This window comes from Gekko japonicus, unplaced genomic scaffold, assembly GCF_001447785.1.
Source record: "Gekko japonicus isolate JY-2015 unplaced genomic scaffold, Gekko_japonicus_V1.1 scaffold3488, whole genome shotgun sequence".
NCBI lineage: Eukaryota > Metazoa > Chordata > Lepidosauria > Squamata > Gekkonidae > Gekko > Gekko japonicus.
This window is the reverse complement of record NW_015166533.1, coordinates 12460-33727: the sequence shown is the minus strand read 5'-3', so window position 1 is coordinate 33727 and position 21268 is coordinate 12460. Positions and strand designations below refer to the sequence as shown.

The following is a 21268-nucleotide window of genomic DNA, read 5'->3' as shown; positions in this document are numbered from 1 at the left end:
AGAAAAATACCCACTGAACTTCAGTACCTTTTCTTGGAACCTGCCCAACAGCTACAAGTGGAACTGTCCATGCAAGGTGCCTCAGCTTGTGACCCTGATAGGCTATCCAGAAGGATACCCACTGAACTTCAATACCTCTTCTTGGAACCTGCCCAACAGCTACAAGTGGAACTGTCCATGCAAGGTGCCTCAACTCGTGACCCTGATAGGCTATCCAGAAAGAAACCCACTGAACTTCAACACCTCTTTCTGGAACCTGCCCAAAAACTACACATGGAACCCTCCATGCAAGGTGCCTCAATTCATAACCCTGATAGTCTATCCAGAAGGATACCCACTGAACTTCATTAACTCTTCTTGGAACCTGCCCAACAGCTACAAGTGGAACTACCCATGCAAGGTGCCTCGGCTTGTGACCCTGATAGGCTATCCAGAAAGAAACCCACTGAACTTCAACACCTCTTCTTGGAACCTGTCCAACAGCTACGAGTGGAACTGTCCATGCAAGGTGCCTCAGCTTGTGACCCTGATAGGCTATCCAGGAAGAAACCCACTGAACTTCAACACCTCTTTCTGGAACCTGCCCAAAAACTACACGTAGAACCCTCCATGCAAGGTGCCTCAATTCGTAACCCTGATAAGCTATCCATTAAAAAAATCACATTCAGTGGGATAAAGAAGGCGTTGCAAGTGGGGTTTCCTATATACTGAATACCAGTCATTGATTCTAGACTTACAGGTTGAGGTGATACCTCGGAGTCCATCTCCGACCGCATTCTCATAAATGGGAAATACCGAAACCAGATATTCGGTGTGGGATGTGAGGTTGAAGAGCTGCGCGGAGGAAGCAGAGCCATCTAGAACCACCTGCAAGTATACGAGGAGGCTGGATTAGCCACATGGTAAGAATGAGAAACGGGTGAACACCCACTCACCTTTTGAGCAGCCATTCCTGGCCAAGGTAAAAAGGTTTGACAAGCATTTGTGGGTGCTCAAGAGGCCATGAAAGTTTGTGAGCCTTCAGCAAGACTCCTGCAAAATATGTCCATCTGGCCCCTTTCCCGGTCAACTCCCCTTCTTTCCCAAACCTTTCTGGAGGAGGAATAATCTACCATGGGGAACAGGGTCTAGCTATGGGGATAGCTGGTTAATAGAGTAGACTTTTGCCCAGTCAGAGAAGCGTGATAGTGAGTGCAATAAAAAAACTTCCAATAAATATATTGAGGAGGAGGAGGAGGAGGAGGAGGAGACTGGATTTATACCCTGCCCTTCACTACTCAAGGGAGTCTCAGAACAGCTTACAAACTCCTTTCCCATGCCCTCCCCACTCTGTGAGGTAGGTGGGGCTGAGAGAGCTCTGACAGAAACTGCTCTTTTTTCAAGAACAGCTCTTATCAGAACTATGCCTTGCCCAAGGTCATCCAGCCAGGTGCAAGTGGAGGAGTGGGGAATCAAACCCTGTTCTCCCAGATTAGTCCACGCACTGAACCACTACACCAATCTTCATCGAAGAAGAGGAAGAAGAAGAAGAGGAAGTGATTGAGATTGGATTTATACCCCACCCTTCACTCCTTTCCCTCCCCCCCCCACTACAATAGACACCCTGTGAGGTAGGTGGGGCTGAGAGAGCTCTGACAGAAACTGCTCTTTTTTCAAGAACAGCTCTTATCAGAACTATGCCTTGCCCAAGGTCATCCAGCCAGGTGCAAGTGGAGGAGTGGGGAATCAAACCCGGTTCTCCCAGCTCAGAGTCCGCGCACTTAACCACTACACCAAAGAAGGTGAACTTACATTTATTCAAGTCGATCCAGTCCACCTTCAGGTTGCAGTCGAAAGGAGAGACTCCTAATCGAAAGACTTCTTTCCCCTGTCACAAATGGCCAGCTTGTCCGGCATCATGTGTGTGGGAGTATGAGGGCGTGGTCTCTACAGCTGATCGGAGGGGAGTGAAGCTGACCAGAAGCGGCAGCGGAGGGAAGGCTGGGGAAGGAAAGGGAAGCCACCCTGCCATTTCTGGTCAGTTTCACTCCCTGGGGAAGAGCTGTTAAACCTTCTCTTTCTCTCTTTCCTTTGCTACCCCCCATGTGATCTAATTAAGTTACCCGCATCTGGCTTCCCTGCCCCAGTGCCCCGCTCCCTGCCCCACCAGCCAAAAATTTCTGGCTACAGGGCTGTCTTGGGCGTATATTCTCAGTCCATGTAGTGCAATTATGTCCCAGCAGTCCACCCATGCGACGGAAGTGCCCTACAGCATCTCTCTGAATCATCTGCAGTGCACAAATCCTTTAACAGAGACGCAGACGTTCCGTGGCTGGACACGCATGGAACGCTTTCTGCACTGCTATGGCAGATTAAAGCTCTTGCAGCGTTTCCTTGCTCTCTGGCTGATTTACCGGGCCTCGTGCCATCAAGACATGGGACCGCTTACCTCTTTGGGGATCCCACCCCTGGATGGGTAGTAGACCACCCTGTACTTCTTGGGTGGTACCAGTGGAGGCTTCCAGATGAGGTGCATGCTTCCGGCAGTCACCTCTTTTACCACCAGGTTGGATGGGCTCAGATGGGCACCGCCATTCACCGGAGCAGTTTTGACTGGATCGCCTGCAAGTGTGAAAAGCAGACAAGTGTCTCATATTGTGTGGTGTTACAGCAGAGCAGGGCTCCCCGACACGGCGCACACAGCCGCCTTTCCTGGTGCCCACCATTGGAAAAATTGGCAAAATAGTTAGATATTCAGAGATTGCAATGGACGTTTGCTTCACTGGAGAGGAGGCATTTCCTTTCTATGTAAAAATCTTTATTTCTAAAGGGAAGGGTTCACGGGAAATCTACGAAACAACAAAGACACCTAAGGCTACATCTTTATACTTCGACCACACAATCTACAACAATGGAGATTCGTCTTCTTCTTCTCGACCCCGAGAAGGAAATCACCTGAGTACATTAATCAATTATTGTGAGTAAACAGACTTCGGTTTTCTGGGCTTTGTTTCCATTGGCTCCTTGCCAGGTCAGTCTAAACAATAGCCCACAAGGTAAGCACATTTAACCCTATAATGACTGAATTTTAGACCTTGCAACACACATATTTCCAACGCCCACCAGGTGTTTTTAGAAAGTGGGCAGGGCAAGATGGGGCTTTATGCCCAGCAGGGATTCTGATTGACCATGCAGATTTTTAAGAAGTTGTTTCAACAGCAGCTGGCACCACAGCACTTCAGTCTTCAAGGTAGGACTGGAAGTGAGCTGTGAATATGCAAGGAAATGCTTCTAACCAAGGTGTTTGTTTTAAAAGATGTACTGTCAAACACAGCTCCTGCCTTGAAATGTTGAAGAGTTACTATCAGAGTTATGCATGGCTTCACTCCATGAGATTGTTTTGGTTGGCTCCACCTCTTGGGGTGGCCATTTTGTGGCTGGCTCTGCCTCTAATGGCAGCCATTATGGGGTTGCACCCACCATCCAGTGTCAAAGTCCCAAGGGTGCCCATAGGGTCAAAAAGGTTAAGGACCCCTGCAGTAGAGCATTGGACTCAGAGCAAGACTGGTGTAGTGGTTAAGTGCGTGGACTCTTATCTGGGAGAACCGGGTTTGATTCCCCACTCCTCCACATGCAGCTGCTGGATGACCTTGGGCAAGCCATAGTTCTCTCCGAGGTATTCTTGAAAAAGAGCAGTTTCTGTCAGAGCTCTCTCAGCCCCACCTACCTCACTGGGTGTCTGTTGTGGGGAGGGGAAGGGAAAGGAGTTTGTAAGCCACTCTGAGACTCCGAGTGAAGACGGCTTCAAAAGGGAATTAGATAAGCCTATGGAGCAGAGGTCCATCGGTGGCTATTAGCCACAAGGTATAGATAGGGACTCTGGGGCAAGTGATGCTCTGTCTTCTTGGTGCTTGGGGGGCGTCAACAGTGGGAGGGCTTCTAATGTCCTGGCCCCACTGGTGGACCTCCTGATGGCACTGGTATTTCTGGCCACTGTGTGATAGAGTGTTGGACTGGATGGGCCTTTGGTCTGATCCAACACTGGTGTCTCTTATGTTCTTATGGGGTATAAATCCAATCTCTTCTCTTCTTCTTCTTTCTTCTTCTCAAACAGAAAGCCTGATGGATGAGACTGTGGGCCAATTGATATCTCTCAGCCTAATGTACTTAAAAGGGTTGCTGTGGAACTAAAATTGGGAGGGGGGGACCTTACATTGCCATGATCTCCTTGGAAGAATTCTAAAATGCAGGTAAGATATTTATCTGTATCCAGCTTTTCTCTCCTATGGGCGACTAGGGTGGCTTACAATTTAAAAAAAACCACCCAAAATGCGATGGAAACAAAAAACAAACCAGAATAGGGTGGGGTGGTTCCCACACACACACCAGATTTAAAGTGCATTTTTTATGCTGGACATACAGTGATGTAATATTGAATCGACCACCAGAGGGAGCAAAACACGTGAGGAAAAAGAAACAAACCCTGAAGCAATAGGCTCACAGAAGCTAGGAAAATGATAATGCAGAAAAACCCTATGTCTAGGAAATGACGGTCTGGAAGCTAAACAAAGACATTGTCGTTGGCTTCACCTGTGTTCTCCTCCTTGTTCTTCTCCTTAATCCATGCACACAAGACTCGTGTCAGCCGGCCAACCAGAGAACTGAGCAGTGGGAAGTCCAGGACGTTGTACACCGTCAGCTCCAAAGGCTCAGAGGCCACCTGGCGCAATTCTGCCTCGTCGGCGTTTTTCACTCCTTTCAAAATGAACGGCAACAGCTGAGATGGGTGTGCAAAGCAAGCTGAATGCCTAAGAATAATTGTGGGGAGCAATTTGGAAATCTCATCCCACCCGCTGAAATCTCCTCCTCCAGGTTCTGATAAACGCTTGGGGGTTTGAGCGAAGTAATTTGCCCTCTCCCCCCTTTTCCCTTTTAACTTACTCAGCTATCTTCCAGACATTTTAGGGGCTTGGGGGGGGGGCAGAATTTACACGTATTCTCCACTTATGGGGGGGGGTTTCTCTGAATATATAGACACACCTGTCTCAGCCCCATTATGTTGTTTTGTGATTGGCAAGGGGGCCAAACAAAGACGGCATGAGAGAATCTAGCATGAATTTGCTGTAAAACAGCAGCGCAGCGGTTGAGTCACGAAACAAAATATCCGTAGTTCTGGTCTCACCTCTAGCATGTACTCACTACCAATGTTTCCTCTAAGCTGTGGAGTCTTGTGAGCAAAAATTCTCCTATGTGAGCGACTGGCATTAAAGTTGTGAGCAAGCGATTTGGCTGCTGCATAAATTAGTTTGCTCTGGAGCCCTCCTTCCTGAGCTAGGACAAAAATGTGTGAGCTGGAGGCTAAAAAACTGTGAGCAAGCTCACACTAACTCAGCTTAGAGGGAACATTGCTCACTACACGGTCCCAAGGAGGTTGCGTTGCTTCAGCCCACACAGATCTCCAGCGGGCTCTTTTTGTAGCAGGAACTCCTCTGCATATGAGGCAACACATCCCTAATGTAGCCAATCCTCCAAGAGCTTACAGAGCTCTTCTTACAGGGGCTACTGTAAGCTCTTGGAGGATTGGCTACATTAGGGGTGTGTCGCCTCATATGCAGAGGAGTTCCTGCTACAAAAAGAGCCCCATAAGGACATACTGAACCATTTTGATCATTTTTTCCTGACGTCGCTTTTTAGCGGATTGTAAAAACGTGGCTACCTTCACTGATATTTCAGGAGCGGAATCATTCAGGAGACGGTGCACTTGTAAAGCATCAGGAAGGTCCGTCATGTTGGCTAAAATAGGGTTTAAATATCTAAAACCAACATCTACATAAAACTGGCAGTGCAAACAGATATGTGGAACTGTCTCGATGCATCCAGAGTTACAATGGCAAAGTCTATATGTATATGCTCTATTATTATATCTCCCAGGCAAGACTGCTGATGGTAGTGCATTGAATCTTGCTAGTGAAAAAGCTCTGCGCTGTTGTGGTGCTTGTATATTAGATAGGTATGGGGGCATTCGGCCTCCCGTGAGGGGAATCTCAAAGTTCAGAGGGGAGCGAGATTTGTTGGCTAAGCCTTTGTGTTTCAATGTCGAGGGCTCTGCGTTTAATCATCTGTAAAGCATCCATAAAAGGGAGCATGAGCAGTGAGTCCAATGGGATGCCCGTGGCAGTTATTTTGTTCTCAATGTGTGGTAGGCAGTTAGACATGTTTGACTCTGTGAGCATTTGTTGTATAAGGATTCCTTGGACTACATTGTAATGTAGACGCAGCCAATATTTTATTGTCATTAGCCATGCACCAGGTTCCACAGAATTTAACCCAGTTTCTAAACACAAGGCTGCATAAGGTAAACAGCACGGCATTCCCACGATCTTTTGAAGAGATTTAGATTGAACACATTCTATTGTGCCATTAAGTGCGCTTATCCATACTGGAATACCATACATGTCGAGGGGGGGGGGGGGGGGTTACTTTGGCCTTGAAGACTTTTAATACAGCTGGTATGAATTGGTTGCCTCTGGTGTAGAAGAATCGGGAAATGGCGGAAGCGTTTATGTTGGCCATATTTATTGCTGAATTACGCTGCACAGACCAAGATGCATTATACCGAAAGGGCAGACCTAAGTATCTACACATTTTAACTTGTTCAATCGGTTTGCCTCCAATTGTCCGTTTGAATGGTTGCCAAGTTTTGGAAAAGAGAAGTATTTTTGATTTTTCATGGTTTAAAAGTAATTTATTTGTTATAAAATATGAAAGACATCTATTTAGTGAACGCTTTAAGCCAACTTTGGAACAGGACAATAGTACCATGTCATTCGCATATAGTAGTGGAGGGACATGGACAGGCCATGTGTGTCCTAAAATGTAATGTCAGCTAAAGTAAAGGTAAAGGTTCCCTTGCTCGAAAGCCAGTCGAATCCGACTCTAAGGTTGCGGTGCTCATCTCCGTTTCAAAGCCGAAGAGCCAGCGCTGTCCGAAGACGTTTCCGTTGTCATGTGGCCGGCATGACTAAACACCAAGGCGCACAGAATGCTGTTACCTTCCCACCGAAGTGGTACCTATTTATCTACTTGCAATTTCTTGCTTTCCAACTGCTAGGTTGCCAGGTAGCAGAGATATAAACTTTATAAAGGACACAAACACAAAGGTGTTTTTTTTAACTTAAAATAAAAACATGCTTAAACCATTAGCTCTGTGAGCGGCAAACCTGCTTTAGATCTATTGACATTCACCACAGAAATCTCATGCTCAGAGTTCTGAATCTAGGACCCAGGTTAAAACATGAAATGGCTGAGTGATTGAGAGAGGCTGGCGAAGCAAGCTATGATGCAGCAGCAGCAGAACTGGAAGCAGGAGACGGCCAGTTCCACTGCGGGCCTGATGGAAGCCCTCCGGGGGCCTTATCCGGGCCCTGGGCCGCACGTTTGACACCCCTGCTCTACACTGTGGAGTCTTGTGAGCAAAAAATCTGCTTTGTGAGCTGCTGGCATTAAAGTTGTGAGCGAGCGATTTGGCTGCTGCATAAATGAGTTTGCTCTGGAGCCCTCCTTCCTGAGCGAAGACCAAAATGTATGAGCCGGAGGCTAAAAAAAACTGAGCTAGCTCACACGAACTCAGCTTAGAGGGAACACTGGTTGGGGGTGGTCAATGGGCGTGGAAGCTACAGGACACATGGAGCCAGGAAAGGGGAAGTGCCATTTCTCTCCCGGGAAAGGCAAAGCTGAACGCCGGCCCCAGCGCCAATAAAGGGACGTTGGCTGGACTTTGGCATGCCTGCATCCTTCTTGTGGTGGCCTCAGTGTGCACAGATGACCTGTGCCCAGCTTGCTGTGAGCCCCCACCTTGCAGGTGGGGTGTGGGAGCACCGCAACCACACACATGTGTCGATCCCATCAGACCAGGTTCCCCCACCCCCCGGGCCCAATAAGATGCATCGATTTCACCACAAAGACACACACAACACACTTGGGACGTGGACTCACCAACGGCAAAGATCTCAATTCCCATATTCTTCAAGGTTTGTGCAGAGGGGCCGGCGTCGTCCTGCGATTTGCCGTCGGTCAAGAGGATGATCAGTTTGGGAGCCTCGGACCGAGCTCCAGCTTCGGGCTTCAGGTTCTGTTCCAAGACGTGGGTCAATGCGAGTCCTTCAAAGGGAGAAAGAACGGAAGGTGGGAGGTACTGGAGTGAGCAGCTCAGCATGCCTGGACACTAGGGGGCGCTACAACCCTCTACGTGTATAGAAGAGAGAAGAGGAGAGGAGAGGAGAGGAGAGAAGAGAGGAGAAGAGAAGAGAGAAGAGAAGAGAAGAGAAGAGAAGAGAAGAGAAGAGAAGAGAAGAGAAGAGAAGAGAAGAGAAGAGAAGAGAAGAGAAGAGAGTGGTGAAGGAGGAGGAAGAGGATTCACACCCCACCCTTCACTTGGAGTCTCAGAGCAGTTTACAATCTCCTTCCTGGACACCTTGTGAGGTAAGTGGGGCTGAAAGAGCTCTGAGAGAACTGCTCTTAAGAGAACAGCTCTGAGAGAACTGTGACTGAACCCAAGGTCACTCCAGCAGCTGCATGTGGAGAAGTGGGGGATCAAACCCAGTTCCTCCCAGATTAGAGTCAGCACTCTTAACCACTACACCAATCTGGCTTTCAGTGTTATATCAGTGTTATTTCCTTAAATGAGATGTCTCTCTTTCTGTCAACCTGGGAGTTGGCCTTTGACCCTTGCACCCTCTCTCTCTGCTCTTTGTTCTCCCCAAATCTTCACATGGCTCTTCATGGAATCATACGTCTCTACAGTTCTCTCCTGTAGAAACAGTGCCCTCATACTCCCATACATGAACAGAGGTGGTTTGCCATTGCCTACCTCTGTGTAGCAGCCTCAGTCTCCCACCCAAATACAAGCTATGGTTGATCATGCATATAGCTTCTCAGGTCTGATGAGATCAAGCTCAGGCCAGATTATCTTGCCATTTGTGACAGGGATAGTGATTTTTTAAAGTTAGGCTTCTCTGTCTCCTTTGACTGCATCCTGAATGAGAACGGACCCAGAAGTAAGCTTTGTTGGGTCTTAAAGGTGCCAATGGACTCAAAACTTTGTTCCACTTGAATAAATGTAAGTTTTACTTTTGCAATATACTTCTTGGGAGACTTATTTACTGAATACGATATCACACTCGGTGACTGGGCAAACTCTGCTATATTAACCAAATATCCCAATAGGAGGCTTCAGAACTGGGCATGAAACCAATGGCAGTGGAGAAGAATAGGCAATGGTTATGGCCCGTGGGGCAAAGCGGGAATTCTCCCCTCGCCAGTTTTACCGGACGTTCTGAAATCACCAGGTGCAACAGTGAATCAGGCCTTGAGACTTCAGCTTGGTTCAGACATCACATGAAATTATGGTTCAGCTAAACTGTGGTTAGTGTGACTGTCTGAACCTGGGCCACTCCACCGACTGTGGCCAGCTAGGATCAGGCCCGTAGCTACAGTGGGGCTCTGGGGGGCTCTGCCCCCTTTCTTAAAGACATACCCCGAAAAGAATTTCTCCTGTAAGTGCTTTTTTCAATCATTTTTAAACGTTTTTAAAAATGTGCACTCCTTTAAGCAGAGTGGGGTGCTGTAGTTGACTAAGTCCCTCAATGAGAAAGGGGGTTGGAGTAGGTGACCTCTAGGATCTCTTCTAACTCTTGTGTCAAGAAACTGGTCTCCTTTAAGAGACTTCTTTGTTTTGCCTATGTGTTAGCTTTCTTGACTATAGAAGTCATCACCCCACCCCACCCCCCGCCGGCTTGTTATCAGAATTGTTGCTTAGGCTGGCAGAAGTGATTAGCTTGCAGTCGCTGAGAACTGTCATCTAAAGGATGGTGAGAGGGTTGGAATCCAAATCTTATGAGGAAAGGCTGAAAGAGTTGGGTATACTTAGCCTGGGAAAGAGAGGGCTTAGAGGGGACATGATGGCAGTCTGAAGGGCTGTCATGTAGAAGATGGAGCGGATCTATTCTCTCTTGCTCTGGATTGCAAGACTAGATCTAATGGGTGGAAATTACAAGGGAGTCGTTACCAGCTAAATATCAGGAGAGACTTCCTAACTGTAAGAGTGGTTGAGCAGTGGGACAGTCTGCCTCGGGAGGCAGTGGATGCTCCTTCGCTGGACGTTTTCAAGCGGAGGCTGGACGGCCATCTTTCGGGTATGTTGTAGGTATGTAGGGCTATCTTTTGGCTATGCTCCTGCAGAGTGCAGGGGGTTGGACTAGATGACCTGCAAGGTCCCTTCCAACTCCAACTTTCTATGATTCTATGAAAGTGGTTGACAGCTCGCCATTTAGAGATCTCTCCTGGTCACAGCTCTCTATTGACTAAATGGCTTTTTGTTCTGCACTGAGAACTTCAGCCCCATCAGGAAAAAAAAAATGCCCCACAAGCCACAAAAACCTGGCTATGGGTCTGGCTAGGATCCATCAGGCCAGGATCTGAAACCATGGATCATTAACCACAGTTAGGTTGCTTCTGCATGGGAGCAATTCCTTGACTGGTTCTCATTACTGCTGAAAATCCAAAGGCATTTTTAGCAGCAACAGAACCGCCACAGAGTTCCCCACCACCCAAGCGATCCCCTTTCCAACTGCAATTCTTCCCACCCCGAGATTTTGGACAGCTCAGCAGCCTAAAGAGCTCAGCCTAGCCTGATCTCATCAGACCTGGGAAGCTATGCAAGCTCAGCCATAGTTAATACTTGGATGGGAGACTCAGGCTGCTTCGCAGAGGCAGGCCATGGCAAACCACTTCTGTTCATCTCTTGCCTGTTCGTCTCTGTTCGTCTATCGACTGCTGCCCACAGGAACAGCTCCCTGCCCTCCTCTAAGTGACAGCCCTTCAGATACTTCAAGAGAGCCATCCTGTCCCCCACCCCCAACCTCCTCTTCTCCAGACGGAACACTGTATGTATGCAGGAAGGTACAGAAACCCATACCTTCCTGTCCACGCTTTCTCCAAACCCACTTTTGATTAGAGATGTGAAGGCCCGGGAAAAAATGGAAACATTCGGGGGGGGAAACGTTTTTCCCCCCGTTTTTTTCCTGAAGCCTTTTTTGTTTTTTTTCCGAAAAATTGAAAAAATTGAAAAAAGAAAAGAAAAGAAAATTGATTATGGAATGTTTTATTTTAACATGATGAATAAAATATTTTAAGACAAGGTGTTCAAATATTTTCCAAATCATTTCTAAAATATATATATATGGTATCAGATTGATCTAATTTCTGTACACTGACAAGCAAGTCCTAGGTTACAAACTGAACTCTCCAATGCAAGAACAAGATGCATTTCTTCCTTTAGGAGGTGCTATTGTCACGAGAAAAGAAAAAGGTTTCAGTTTTGTTTTTGCATGTGGGCGGGTATTCTGTTTGTAATAACTGTTTGGACACACTATATTTTTAATATGCTAGTTGTGATAATTTCATGCCAAGTAAAAATGTCCATAGTCATATTTTATGTTCCTAAAGTAACAGAATGACTCAATCTAGAAAAGACAAAAGAAGTGCTAATGTAGCATTTTTTTCAATTTTTCCGAAAATTTCCGTTCCCCCCCGGAAAAAACCCGGGTTTTTTTTCTGAGCTTCAAACTTTCCGGAAATTTTACATCTCTACTTTTGATTAAAGTGGTTTAACAGATCCCAGGTCGCAAGAATGGAGGCGCGCTCGGCCAGAGAGCTGCTGCCAGTCACAGTAGGCTGAACTCGGCCAGAAGGACCAGCGGTCCATCTCAGTGTAAGGTCATTCCACATGGTTCAATTCAGAACTGCTTCCTCTGTCCCGCTAAAACAGGCAAACAGCTAGATCCAAGTCCAGTCGCAGCTCGCTGTTGTCGTTGTTCAGTCGCACAGTCGAGTCCGAATCTTCGCAACCCCGTGGACCACATCACGTCAGGCCCTCCTGTCTTCTGCCGTCCTCCAGAATTTGCTCAACTTCATGTTCGTTGCCTCGATAACACTGTCTAACCATCTCATCCCTTGCCATCCCCTTCTTCTTTGACCTTCAATCTTTCCCAGCATCAGGGTCTTCTCCAGTGAGGGCTCCCTTCTCATTTGGTGGCCAAAGTATTTGAGCTTCAGCTTCAGTATCTGGCCTTCCAGGGAACCATCAGGGTTGATTTCCTTTAGGATTGACTGATTCGATCTCCTTGCAGTCCAAGGGACTCTCAAGAGTAGCAGCTTAGGGACCAGCAAGAATGTCAGAGTATGAGTTCCTGAGAGGCAAAGTTCAGGTGGAGAGAGCTTTGACTTTCAAAAGCTCAGACTTCAGAAATCTGGTTGTTCCCACCCTGATCTGGTTAGCCCAGGCAAGCCCAATCTCGCTTGATCTCGGAAGCTAAGCAGGGCCGACCCTAGCAAGAACTTGGATGGGAGACCTCCAAGGAATACCAGCAGTCGGGAGGCAGAGACGGGCTCTATCAGCCACTCCTCTGAACATTTTCCAGGCCCCACTAGGGGTCGCCAGAAGTCACCATGACTTCCAGGCACGGGCACAGACACCCACAAACAAATCTGATTGCTCTCTAAGGCGCTTGAATCGAGCCGTTCCCCTGCAAACCAACAGGGCTACTTTCCTGAAACAAAGCAGGTGAGTGTTTCATCTGTAAGTTGGCTTTGATTGCTCATTCATTAGCATCCCTCGGCCAAAACTAAAGAGAAACACTGGATCACAGGACAGAATGTCCCAGAAGAGGACAGATCAAGGGACAATAAAAGCAGGGAAATGACGGATTATTCCATTTGTTTTCGTACGGGTATTTTTACCCTGCCTCTCAGCATAACGGCTTACACGGCAGCTTCCAGCATAAAAGAGCAAGAATAGCAATATGATAAAGCCTCACAATAAACCACGGGAAATCAAACTCGGAGAATAATGCCGCCATCTGGTGCTCACCGGCTAACGAGTGACACATCTGCCCGTGTTCATCTATTTCCATTTGTTATGCTGTCACGGCGAGCCATTTAGTTTCACCCACTTGCATCGCAGGCATCCCCAATCCGTCCGTCTCTTTTGCACCCTTTTTGATGCTCAGAGTGCGTTTGACGCAATGGGGAAAATTGGGGCTGGTTCGCACCGTACACAAATCTTCCATTTCCTGTGTGTTTCAGATCAGTAGATGTGGTCTGGAAGCAGAGGTGGCATCACCAGACCTTGAGGTAGGGCACTGGCTGCAGCCCAGATCTTCCAGTGGGGCCTGCTGCCACCACCCACTCAACTTTCCTGCTGCTTCTTGTGAGCCCTCCCACTGCCCTCTGGCTGTGTCTTGATGGCATTTTCCACCAGTCTTTAAAGCAGAACAGATAAAAGGAAGTACTTCTTCACCCAAAGAGTGATTACCACATGGAATTCACTGCCACAGGAGGTGGTGGCAGCTACAAGCATGGACAGATTCAAGAGGGAATTAGATAAGCATATGGAGCAGACGTCCATCAGTGGCTATTAGCCACAGGGTATAGATAGGAACTCTCAGTCTGGGGCAAGTGATGCTCTGTATTCTTGGTGCTTGGGGGGCAACAGTGGGAGGGCTTCTAGTGTCCTGGCCCCACTGCTGGACCACCTGATGGCACCTGGTATTTTTCGCCACCATATGACAGAGTGTTGGACCGGATGGGCCATTGGCCTGATTCAACATTGGTGTCTCTTATGTTCTTATGTACCATTAGACTTCTCCTCATCGTCATCACCATCATTTAAAAATCTATATGCTGCCTCTTGCCACCAAGTGGTTCAAAGGCAGCTAAAGTAAAGGTAAAGGTTTCTCTTGCTCACACAGCTAAAATATTGACAGATATCTATGAAAAACATAATACAAATAAAACTAGAAAGGCAGCCCTTATAAACAGACCCGACTAATAACAAGCTAAATGGAAGAGCTCTGCTTTGCAGGTTGCTGAACTTAGATAAGTCCCGCAGGTTCCATGTACCATCTGACAGCTGGTTCCACCAGGACGGGGCCACCACAAAGAAGGCCCTCGTCCTGGTGGATGCCAGGCGGACATCCCAGTGGTCAAGCACCACAAGCAGGTTGCAGATTGAAGAACGCAGATTTCGGGGTGGGAGATATGTTGGAAGAGATGGTCCCCCAGGTATGAACATCCCAGACAGTTTAGGGCTTTACTGTTGCTGCCGCAGGCTAACCCAGCTATCCCTTTAAAATTAATCTCCCAGGTAACATTCTTTTCCCCAGCCCAGCCCTCTGAAAACTTCAGTACTTTTTAAATCAAAATGATGTTTCTGTATCTGTTTCTGCTGCTTTAATCTGACCGTAATGGATATGATTTCTCGTAGCTCACAGTTTGGTTTTTCATCTTTCTAGTTCTAAAAATTATTTCCCCATTGTTTTTATGTTCAGAGATGTTTCAGACGGGGGATTATTGATTTTTAATTGATTTTCATCATTTCCTTAGCTGCTCTGGGCACCAATTCCTGGTCGAGAATTGGGATATAAACACTTAAAATTAATTGGCCACAAAGAGACACATCTGCTGCGGGAACAGCCCATTCTGAAATCTGGAGCTTGGGAGGCTGTGTGTGGCTATCAGCTTGCATTTCTATGTTTCCTTACAAGGAAAGCCTATATATAGGGTTGTCCACTCCAGGTTGGGAAATTCCAGGAGATTTAGGGGCGGAACCTGGGGAGGGTAGTGTTTGGGGGAAGTGAGGGACTTAGCTGTAGAGTATAATGCAGTGTTCTGTGCGCCTTGGTGTTTAGTCATGCCGACCACATGACCACGGAAACGTCTTCGGACAGCACTGGCTCTTCGGCTTGGAAACGGAGATGAGCACCACAACCCTAGATTCGACTGGCTTTCGAGCAAGGGAACCTTTACCTTTATAATGCAGAAAAGGGCAACTGAAATGATTAAGGGGATGGAAAACCTTCCCTATGAAGAAAACTTAAAGAGGTTAGGGCTTGGAGAATGCTTGGAGAATGACAATGGAGGGGTGACGTGATAGAGGTTTATAAGATTATGCATGGGATAGAGAAGGTAAAGAAGTACATTTCTCCCTTTCTTGCAATACAAGAACCTGTGGGCACTCAATGAAATGAATGAAAAGTAGGCTTAGAACAGATAAAAGGCTGTCCTTCTCCACCCAATGAGTAATTAAGATGTGGAATTCATTGCCACAGGAAGTGGAGGCAGCTACAAGCACAGGCAGCTTCAAGAGGGGATTGGATAAACGTATGGAGCAGAGGTCCATCAGTGGCTATTAGCCACAAGGTATCTATTTAACACTATGTATGGGGCAGGGATGCTCTGTATTCTTGGTGCTTGGAGGGGCAACAGTGGGAGGGCTTCTGGAGTTCTGGCCCCGCTGGTGGACCTCCAGATGGCGCGTGGTTTTTGGCCACTGTGTGACAGAGTATTGGACTGGATGGGCCATGGACCTGATCCAACATGGCTTCTCTTATGTTCTTAGTCCACCTTCCATTTTCTCTAGAATAACCAATCTCTGTCATATGGAGATTCGTTATCATTCTGGGAGATCCTCAGGCCCCACCTGGAGGCTGGCAACCCAATGGGGACCCAAGGTGGCTGACATCATTCCAGTTTGATGTAGTGGTTAAGTGTGCGGACTCTAATCTGGGAGAACCGGGTTTGATTCCCCACTCCTCCACTTGCACCTGGCTGGATGACCTTGGGCAAGCCGTAGCTCTGATAAGAGCTGTTCTTGAAAAAGAGCAGTTTCTGTCAAGAGCTCTCTCTCAGCCCCACCTACCTCACAGGGTGTCTGTTGTGGGGAGGGAAAGGGAAAGGAGTTTGTCAGCCGCTCTGAGACTCCTTTGGGTAGTGAAGGGTGGGGTATAAATCCAATCTCCTCCTCCTCTTCTCCATTTTATCTTTACAACAACTATGTGAAGTAGATTACGCTGAGAGATACCTGTGAAAGTGTTTCCTCCTTTGTACTGCAAGCTCCTCAATGCACCTAACACCTCTTCCCGGGTGGTGTACGTTTTCAGGTCCCATTCAGTGCGCGGATCACTGCTGTATTGGGATAAGCCTGGAAGAGGAACAGGGAGAAATCAGCAGAAAGTTTCCAGAAAGGAAGTCCAAGTAAAGCCAGTGTGGCCCGATGGACACCATGTGACCTTTGCTTCTGAAAAGCCAGTGTTCTATTCTCACCTCAGATATAGATTTATTAGATACTAGCAGGGGTCATTTCGTAGAAAAAGAGCTAGGGGAACTCATTAGCATAACTCATTAGCATATGCCACACACCCTGACATCACCGGAAGTGTGTCATAAGGCCACACTTTTTTCCCCCCCGAAATGACCTCTGGATACTAGCATGATACCTGTGCTTCGCTACAGTATTTAAGTTCTGTAAATCCAGTTATAATACTGATGATGTGAAGTTTGAAAGGTAACGTTTGTAGGAATTCTAATGGAGACGATTGCAGTGTAAAGGATGAAGTGAGACATAAGTACTGCGGGGTTTTCCTCTACCGAAGGATCTCTCAAGTCAATATTGCAAAACGAACATTAATGTGGTATATGAGTACAACTGCTAGAATGACGTACGCTCAATGCTGGAAGCAAGAAAAAACTCCTGATATTTGGGAGTGGTTAAAGAAGTTACTTTTTATGGTTGAAATGGACAAAATGACAAGAAAGCTCAAAAATCAAGAAGCAGAGGACTTTTTTGCAGATTGGAAGGACTTTAAAGATTATATGGAGAAATATTGGGATGTTAAAAACAATGTATTTTGCTTAGACGATTATTAAGACTGAGAGCTATCTAGATTAAGTTTAAATGTATATATAGATCTATAGATAAAGAGATATGGTACCTGTAATAAATATATATTATTAAAGAATTGGGAAATGGGTTGACCTAAGGGGGAATGAGAAGTTTGAGCACTGCGGGAAGTCAGAAGGGGGAGGGGAATATGGAAGAAAAAAGGATATGAGATTTCTTTTTACATGAATTATAAATTTACCTATTGTGATATCCGAATAAAGAGGGTTGTTTTTTTTTTTAAAAAAAGACCACAGTGGGGGTTCTGCCCTCAGGTGCTAGGATCACCAGGCTGCTTGGTGAGCTCACTCTGGAGTAGACTCCTAGAAAGGCCCTTTACTATCTCCCCATGAACATTCAGAAACTCAATTGCCATGCTGGCTGTTATGAGCAATACCTATTCAGGAGTCTTGAATCACTGATTTCTGTAACTGTCGTCAACTGTCTGCAGTCTCTTTTAACCAGGGCTTTTTTTGTAGAAAAGCCCAGCAGGAACTCATTAGCATAATAGGCCACACCCAACAGCAGACACTCATTAGCATATTAGGCCACACCCTTGACAGCACAGCCCATTAGCATATTAGGCCACACCCCCATATTACCAGAAGTGTGGTCATCCAGTCACACCCACCTTTTGCTTCTTATTCTGTTTACCTTGTTGTCAACACCCAGAGGGCTTTTTTTGTAGCAGGAACTCCTTTGCATGTTAGGCCACACACCCCTAATGTAGCCAATTCTAATGAGTTTGTGCTGTTGGGTGTGGCCTATTATGCTAATGGGTTCCTGCTGGGTGTGGCCAACTCGGGAGCCAGCCAGAACTCCGTTCCTGTGCGTTCCTGCCCAAAAATAGCTTTGCTTTTAACTGTGTTTTTACCTCAGAACATTGAGATCCACAGCTGAGCAATCAGAGGGAGGTGGGTGCCAGCAGGCAGGTTTTACCTCAGAACTCTGAACTACACAGTTGACCAATGGGGGGGGGGAGGCAGCAGCCTGCCAGGCACATAGAAAACAATGGGGGGGACACATTTTCCCCCTTTTTTACCTCCTTAGGGGTCGTGTTTCTCAGAAATCTCTTTGTAGTGGGGGTTGACATCATGGTAGGAATGCACTCCCTTATTTTGGGTTTCTTGGTGCAGGGGGTTGGCCTGGGCATTGGATTTGGGTGTGTGTGTGCAGGACATACTTTTTTCTTTCTTTTTTTTTTACAAAAATGCTTCTTATTTATGTTACATTTAAGCAATGGGACGTAACTACATATTCAAAACAACATCTGAGCAGCAAGTTCATATGAACCAGTTTTCTAGAACCCACATTTTGAGAAGTTGAATAACCTAATACAGGAAACCACTTTTCTACAAATTTGGGGTATATTTCCATAGTGGGTGGGAGTGTGGCTAAGCTGGGCCAGCAGCATCGCTAAGGTGATCCTGCTGGGGCGGCCTCCCTGATGGATTAAAGTACCCTGGCCCTACTCTTACACCTGACAAACACCCACCCATCTGGTGTAAGGGGGGGGGAAGGACTGTGTTTAAAGGCATCAGGAAGGCTGGGCCAGCAGCAGCCCTAAGGCAGTCCTGCTGAGCAAGGCTTCCTGATGAGTATAGTCACAAATAACACCCACCAATGGAAGACCATCAACAATTCACAACTATATATGATCAAAACTGTATATTACGTTCATTAAAGTGCAAAGATAGGTCAGTGGTCATCACCCAATTAAATGCATAAACATACATCCAACAGATTGCTCATATCAATAATACATTATTGGCAAAAAAAAGAATGTGTTCAAATCCAACCGTAGGCTCCTCTGTAGTCCCCCATATAAATAGTGTTCATAGACCTACAAACAGAAAATGATTGCAGCAGGAAAGAACAACAGCCCTACATCTCTCCCTGGTATAAATCAAGACGTTTCAATCCTTTTCAACACCAGCTGGCTAAACAGAACCCGATTTCCAAAATAACATAGGCACAGCCAGGGCCGGCTCACCCACTAGGCGAACTAGGCATTCGCCTAGAGTGCTGGGCCCTGGATGGGGAGCAGAGCTGTGCCTCCCCCCCCCGCCAAAAGCCCGCAAGCAGCTCTCCAAGTGTCAGCACTTCGCTAATTGGGGAGAGGCACCCGGTGAGCATCCCCCGCCTGGAGACAGGATCCCCCCACCTCCCTCCCAAACTGCCTTCAGAAGTGGAGCACGAGAGAAATCTCTCTTCCATCTTGGAAGGCGCTGCAGGAACATGTGGGGCGTGCTCACTGGGTCTGACAGCTGCGGGGGGGGGAGGCGGTGGTGGCGGTAGCAAAAGGGTGGCTGGCTCTAGAGTTCTCCAGGCCCCATCGGGAGGTTGGCATCTGCGCCACAAGGCAGCCTCGCCTAGGGCGCAGAAACACTTTGAGCCGGCCCTGGGCACAGCTCAATGATTTCAATAGAATCCTCACCATACTAGTTTGAGGTTCACTGCCTGCACGCTTCAGTTTCGCACATGGTCCACTGCACCAAGCGTTAAAAGCCCATCCAGCTCTGAATCGACACACCTACGTTCCCACAGGTAAGTGATGTGAGATCTTGTTCCATCCTTGAACGTGGAGGCCGGGTGCCGAGAAGGCCCTTACCGACTCTGATCTTGTCCTCAGCAACGTTGAACGGCGCCACCAGCGCAGCCAGGAATTCTCGGATGAGCCTGAAATTGTTGCGGCCGATGCTCCAGGAGCCGTCCACCAGAAGGATGATATCGGTCGTCGCAGAGGAGTCGCACTGGAAGTTTGGAACTAAGCCAAGAAGAGGAGTTAGGTAGAGTCGAGGCTTCGGGCATCAGAGCTCGTGATGAAGTGGTTTGAAGAAGCAACCCTGCCTAGTCAGGAGTAAGTCCTAATTTATTAAAAGGGGGGCTTATTCCCAAGAAAGTGTCCTTAGGACTACGGTTGCCAGTCGCCAGGTGGTGATCAATCAATATTAACAACCATGGGGGAGGGGGAGGAAGAGGAGGAGGAGGAGAAGGAGGAAGAAGAGGAAGAGGAAGGTGCCAGAACTCTCAAGAGGGGAATGAAGTTTTCTATCTGTATACTGAAAACTCATGAACTTTTAAACATTTGTAAAAGAATTTTGTCAAAGAGGTTCCGGGACTCTGTTCCGGTGCATTCCCCACCCCCCAAAAAACCTGCAAACAACCATGAGATAGTTGCTAAGAACTTATTTTATGTAAATGTCTATGCAAATGTTTTATATTACTTAGACCTTATAAAGATCTTTAACGATAATAGATACCCAAGAACCTTACAGTCAGGGCTTTTTTTGTAGAAAAAGCCCAGCAGGAACCCATTAGCATAATAGGCCACACCCAACAGCAGAAGCTCATTAGCCTATCAGGCCACACCCATGCCTTCCCTTGGGTTGCTGGGGAGCCCTGCAGCTGCGGGGAGCCCGGGCAAGCTGGCCCTTGGACAGGCCGGGGAAGGCATGGGGAGGCATTTAAATGCCTCCCTGATCCTTCCAGGGCCCCCCCCCGGCCCACCCACCTCGGAGTCATGGGGGGGTCGCTTTCCAGGCCTTCTCTCTGTAGCCACACGTGCAGAGCTTTTGGCTGTAGTGGGTGTGGCCAACTCTGAAGCCAGCTGGAACTCCGTTCCTGTGTGTTCCTGCCCCAAAATAGCCCTGCTTACAGTAGATGTAATTCTTCCATATTGACTAAAGTGCCTGGTTCGAACGCCGGTCCATATAAGTCACTCTGAACTTCCAGTCGTCCGAGTCTCTGTTATTGTTAGAGATCTTTAAAAGGTCTAAGGAGTAAAAGAGATTTGCATAGAAATGTACATTAAAAAAGTTCTTAGTAACTATATCACGGTTGTTTGTATCAGCTGATCAGCTTCCCCCGTGAGCTCTCATAATTTGTAGTCTCCAGGTGGTGGCTGGAGATCTCCCTGAATTACAGCTGGTCTCCAGGCGACAGAGATCCGTTCCCCTGGAGACAGACAATGGCTGCTTTGGAGGGGGGACTGTATGGCCTTACACCGCACTGAGGTCCCTCCCCTCCCCAAGCCCCGCCCTCCCCCGGCTCCAGCCCCAAAAATCTCCAACTATTTCCCAGTCCAGAGCTGGCCACCTACCCTGAGTGTTCGATGAGGATGGAAGAGATCTGTGCTGAATTCCCCATTTGCCCCCAAAGTAGGGTTGCCAGGCCTGGGTTGGAAAATACCTGGAGACTTTGGGGGGTGGATCCAGGAGAGGGCGGGGTTTGGGGAGGGGCGGAGGGGCCTCAGCATGGTCCAACATCACAGAGTCCACCCTTCAAAGCAGCAATTTTCTCCAGGGGGGCTGGTCTCTGTCAGCTGGGGATCAGTTGTAGAAGAAGAAGAAGAAGAAGAGAAGAAGAAGAGAAGAAGAAGAGATTGGATTTATACCCCGCCCTTCACCACCCAAAGGTGTCTCAGAGCGGCTTACAAACTCCTTCCCCTCCCCACAACAGACACCCTTGTGAGGTAGGTGGGGCTGAGGGAGCTCTTGACAGAAACGGCTG

General features: G+C 47.5%; 1 protein-coding gene across 1 annotated transcript in view; it reads right to left on the bottom strand.

Moving 5' to 3' along the window:
- The window catches only part of COL20A1 (collagen, type XX, alpha 1), a gene marked incomplete at its 3' end in the record, with an annotated part of 132884 nt that overhangs the window by 102413 nt on the left and 9203 nt on the right, over positions 1–21268 (bottom strand). The window contains exons 5-10 of the mRNA XM_015412296.1: positions 19368–19523; positions 15899–16018; positions 7975–8139; positions 4570–4734; positions 2429–2601; positions 738–867 (exon numbers count right to left, since the gene is read on the bottom strand). Of these exons, the coding sequence (XP_015267782.1) occupies positions 738–867; positions 2429–2601; positions 4570–4734; positions 7975–8139; positions 15899–16018; positions 19368–19523 (909 nt within the window). The remainder of the gene's footprint in view (positions 1–737; positions 868–2428; positions 2602–4569; positions 4735–7974; positions 8140–15898; positions 16019–19367; positions 19524–21268) is intronic.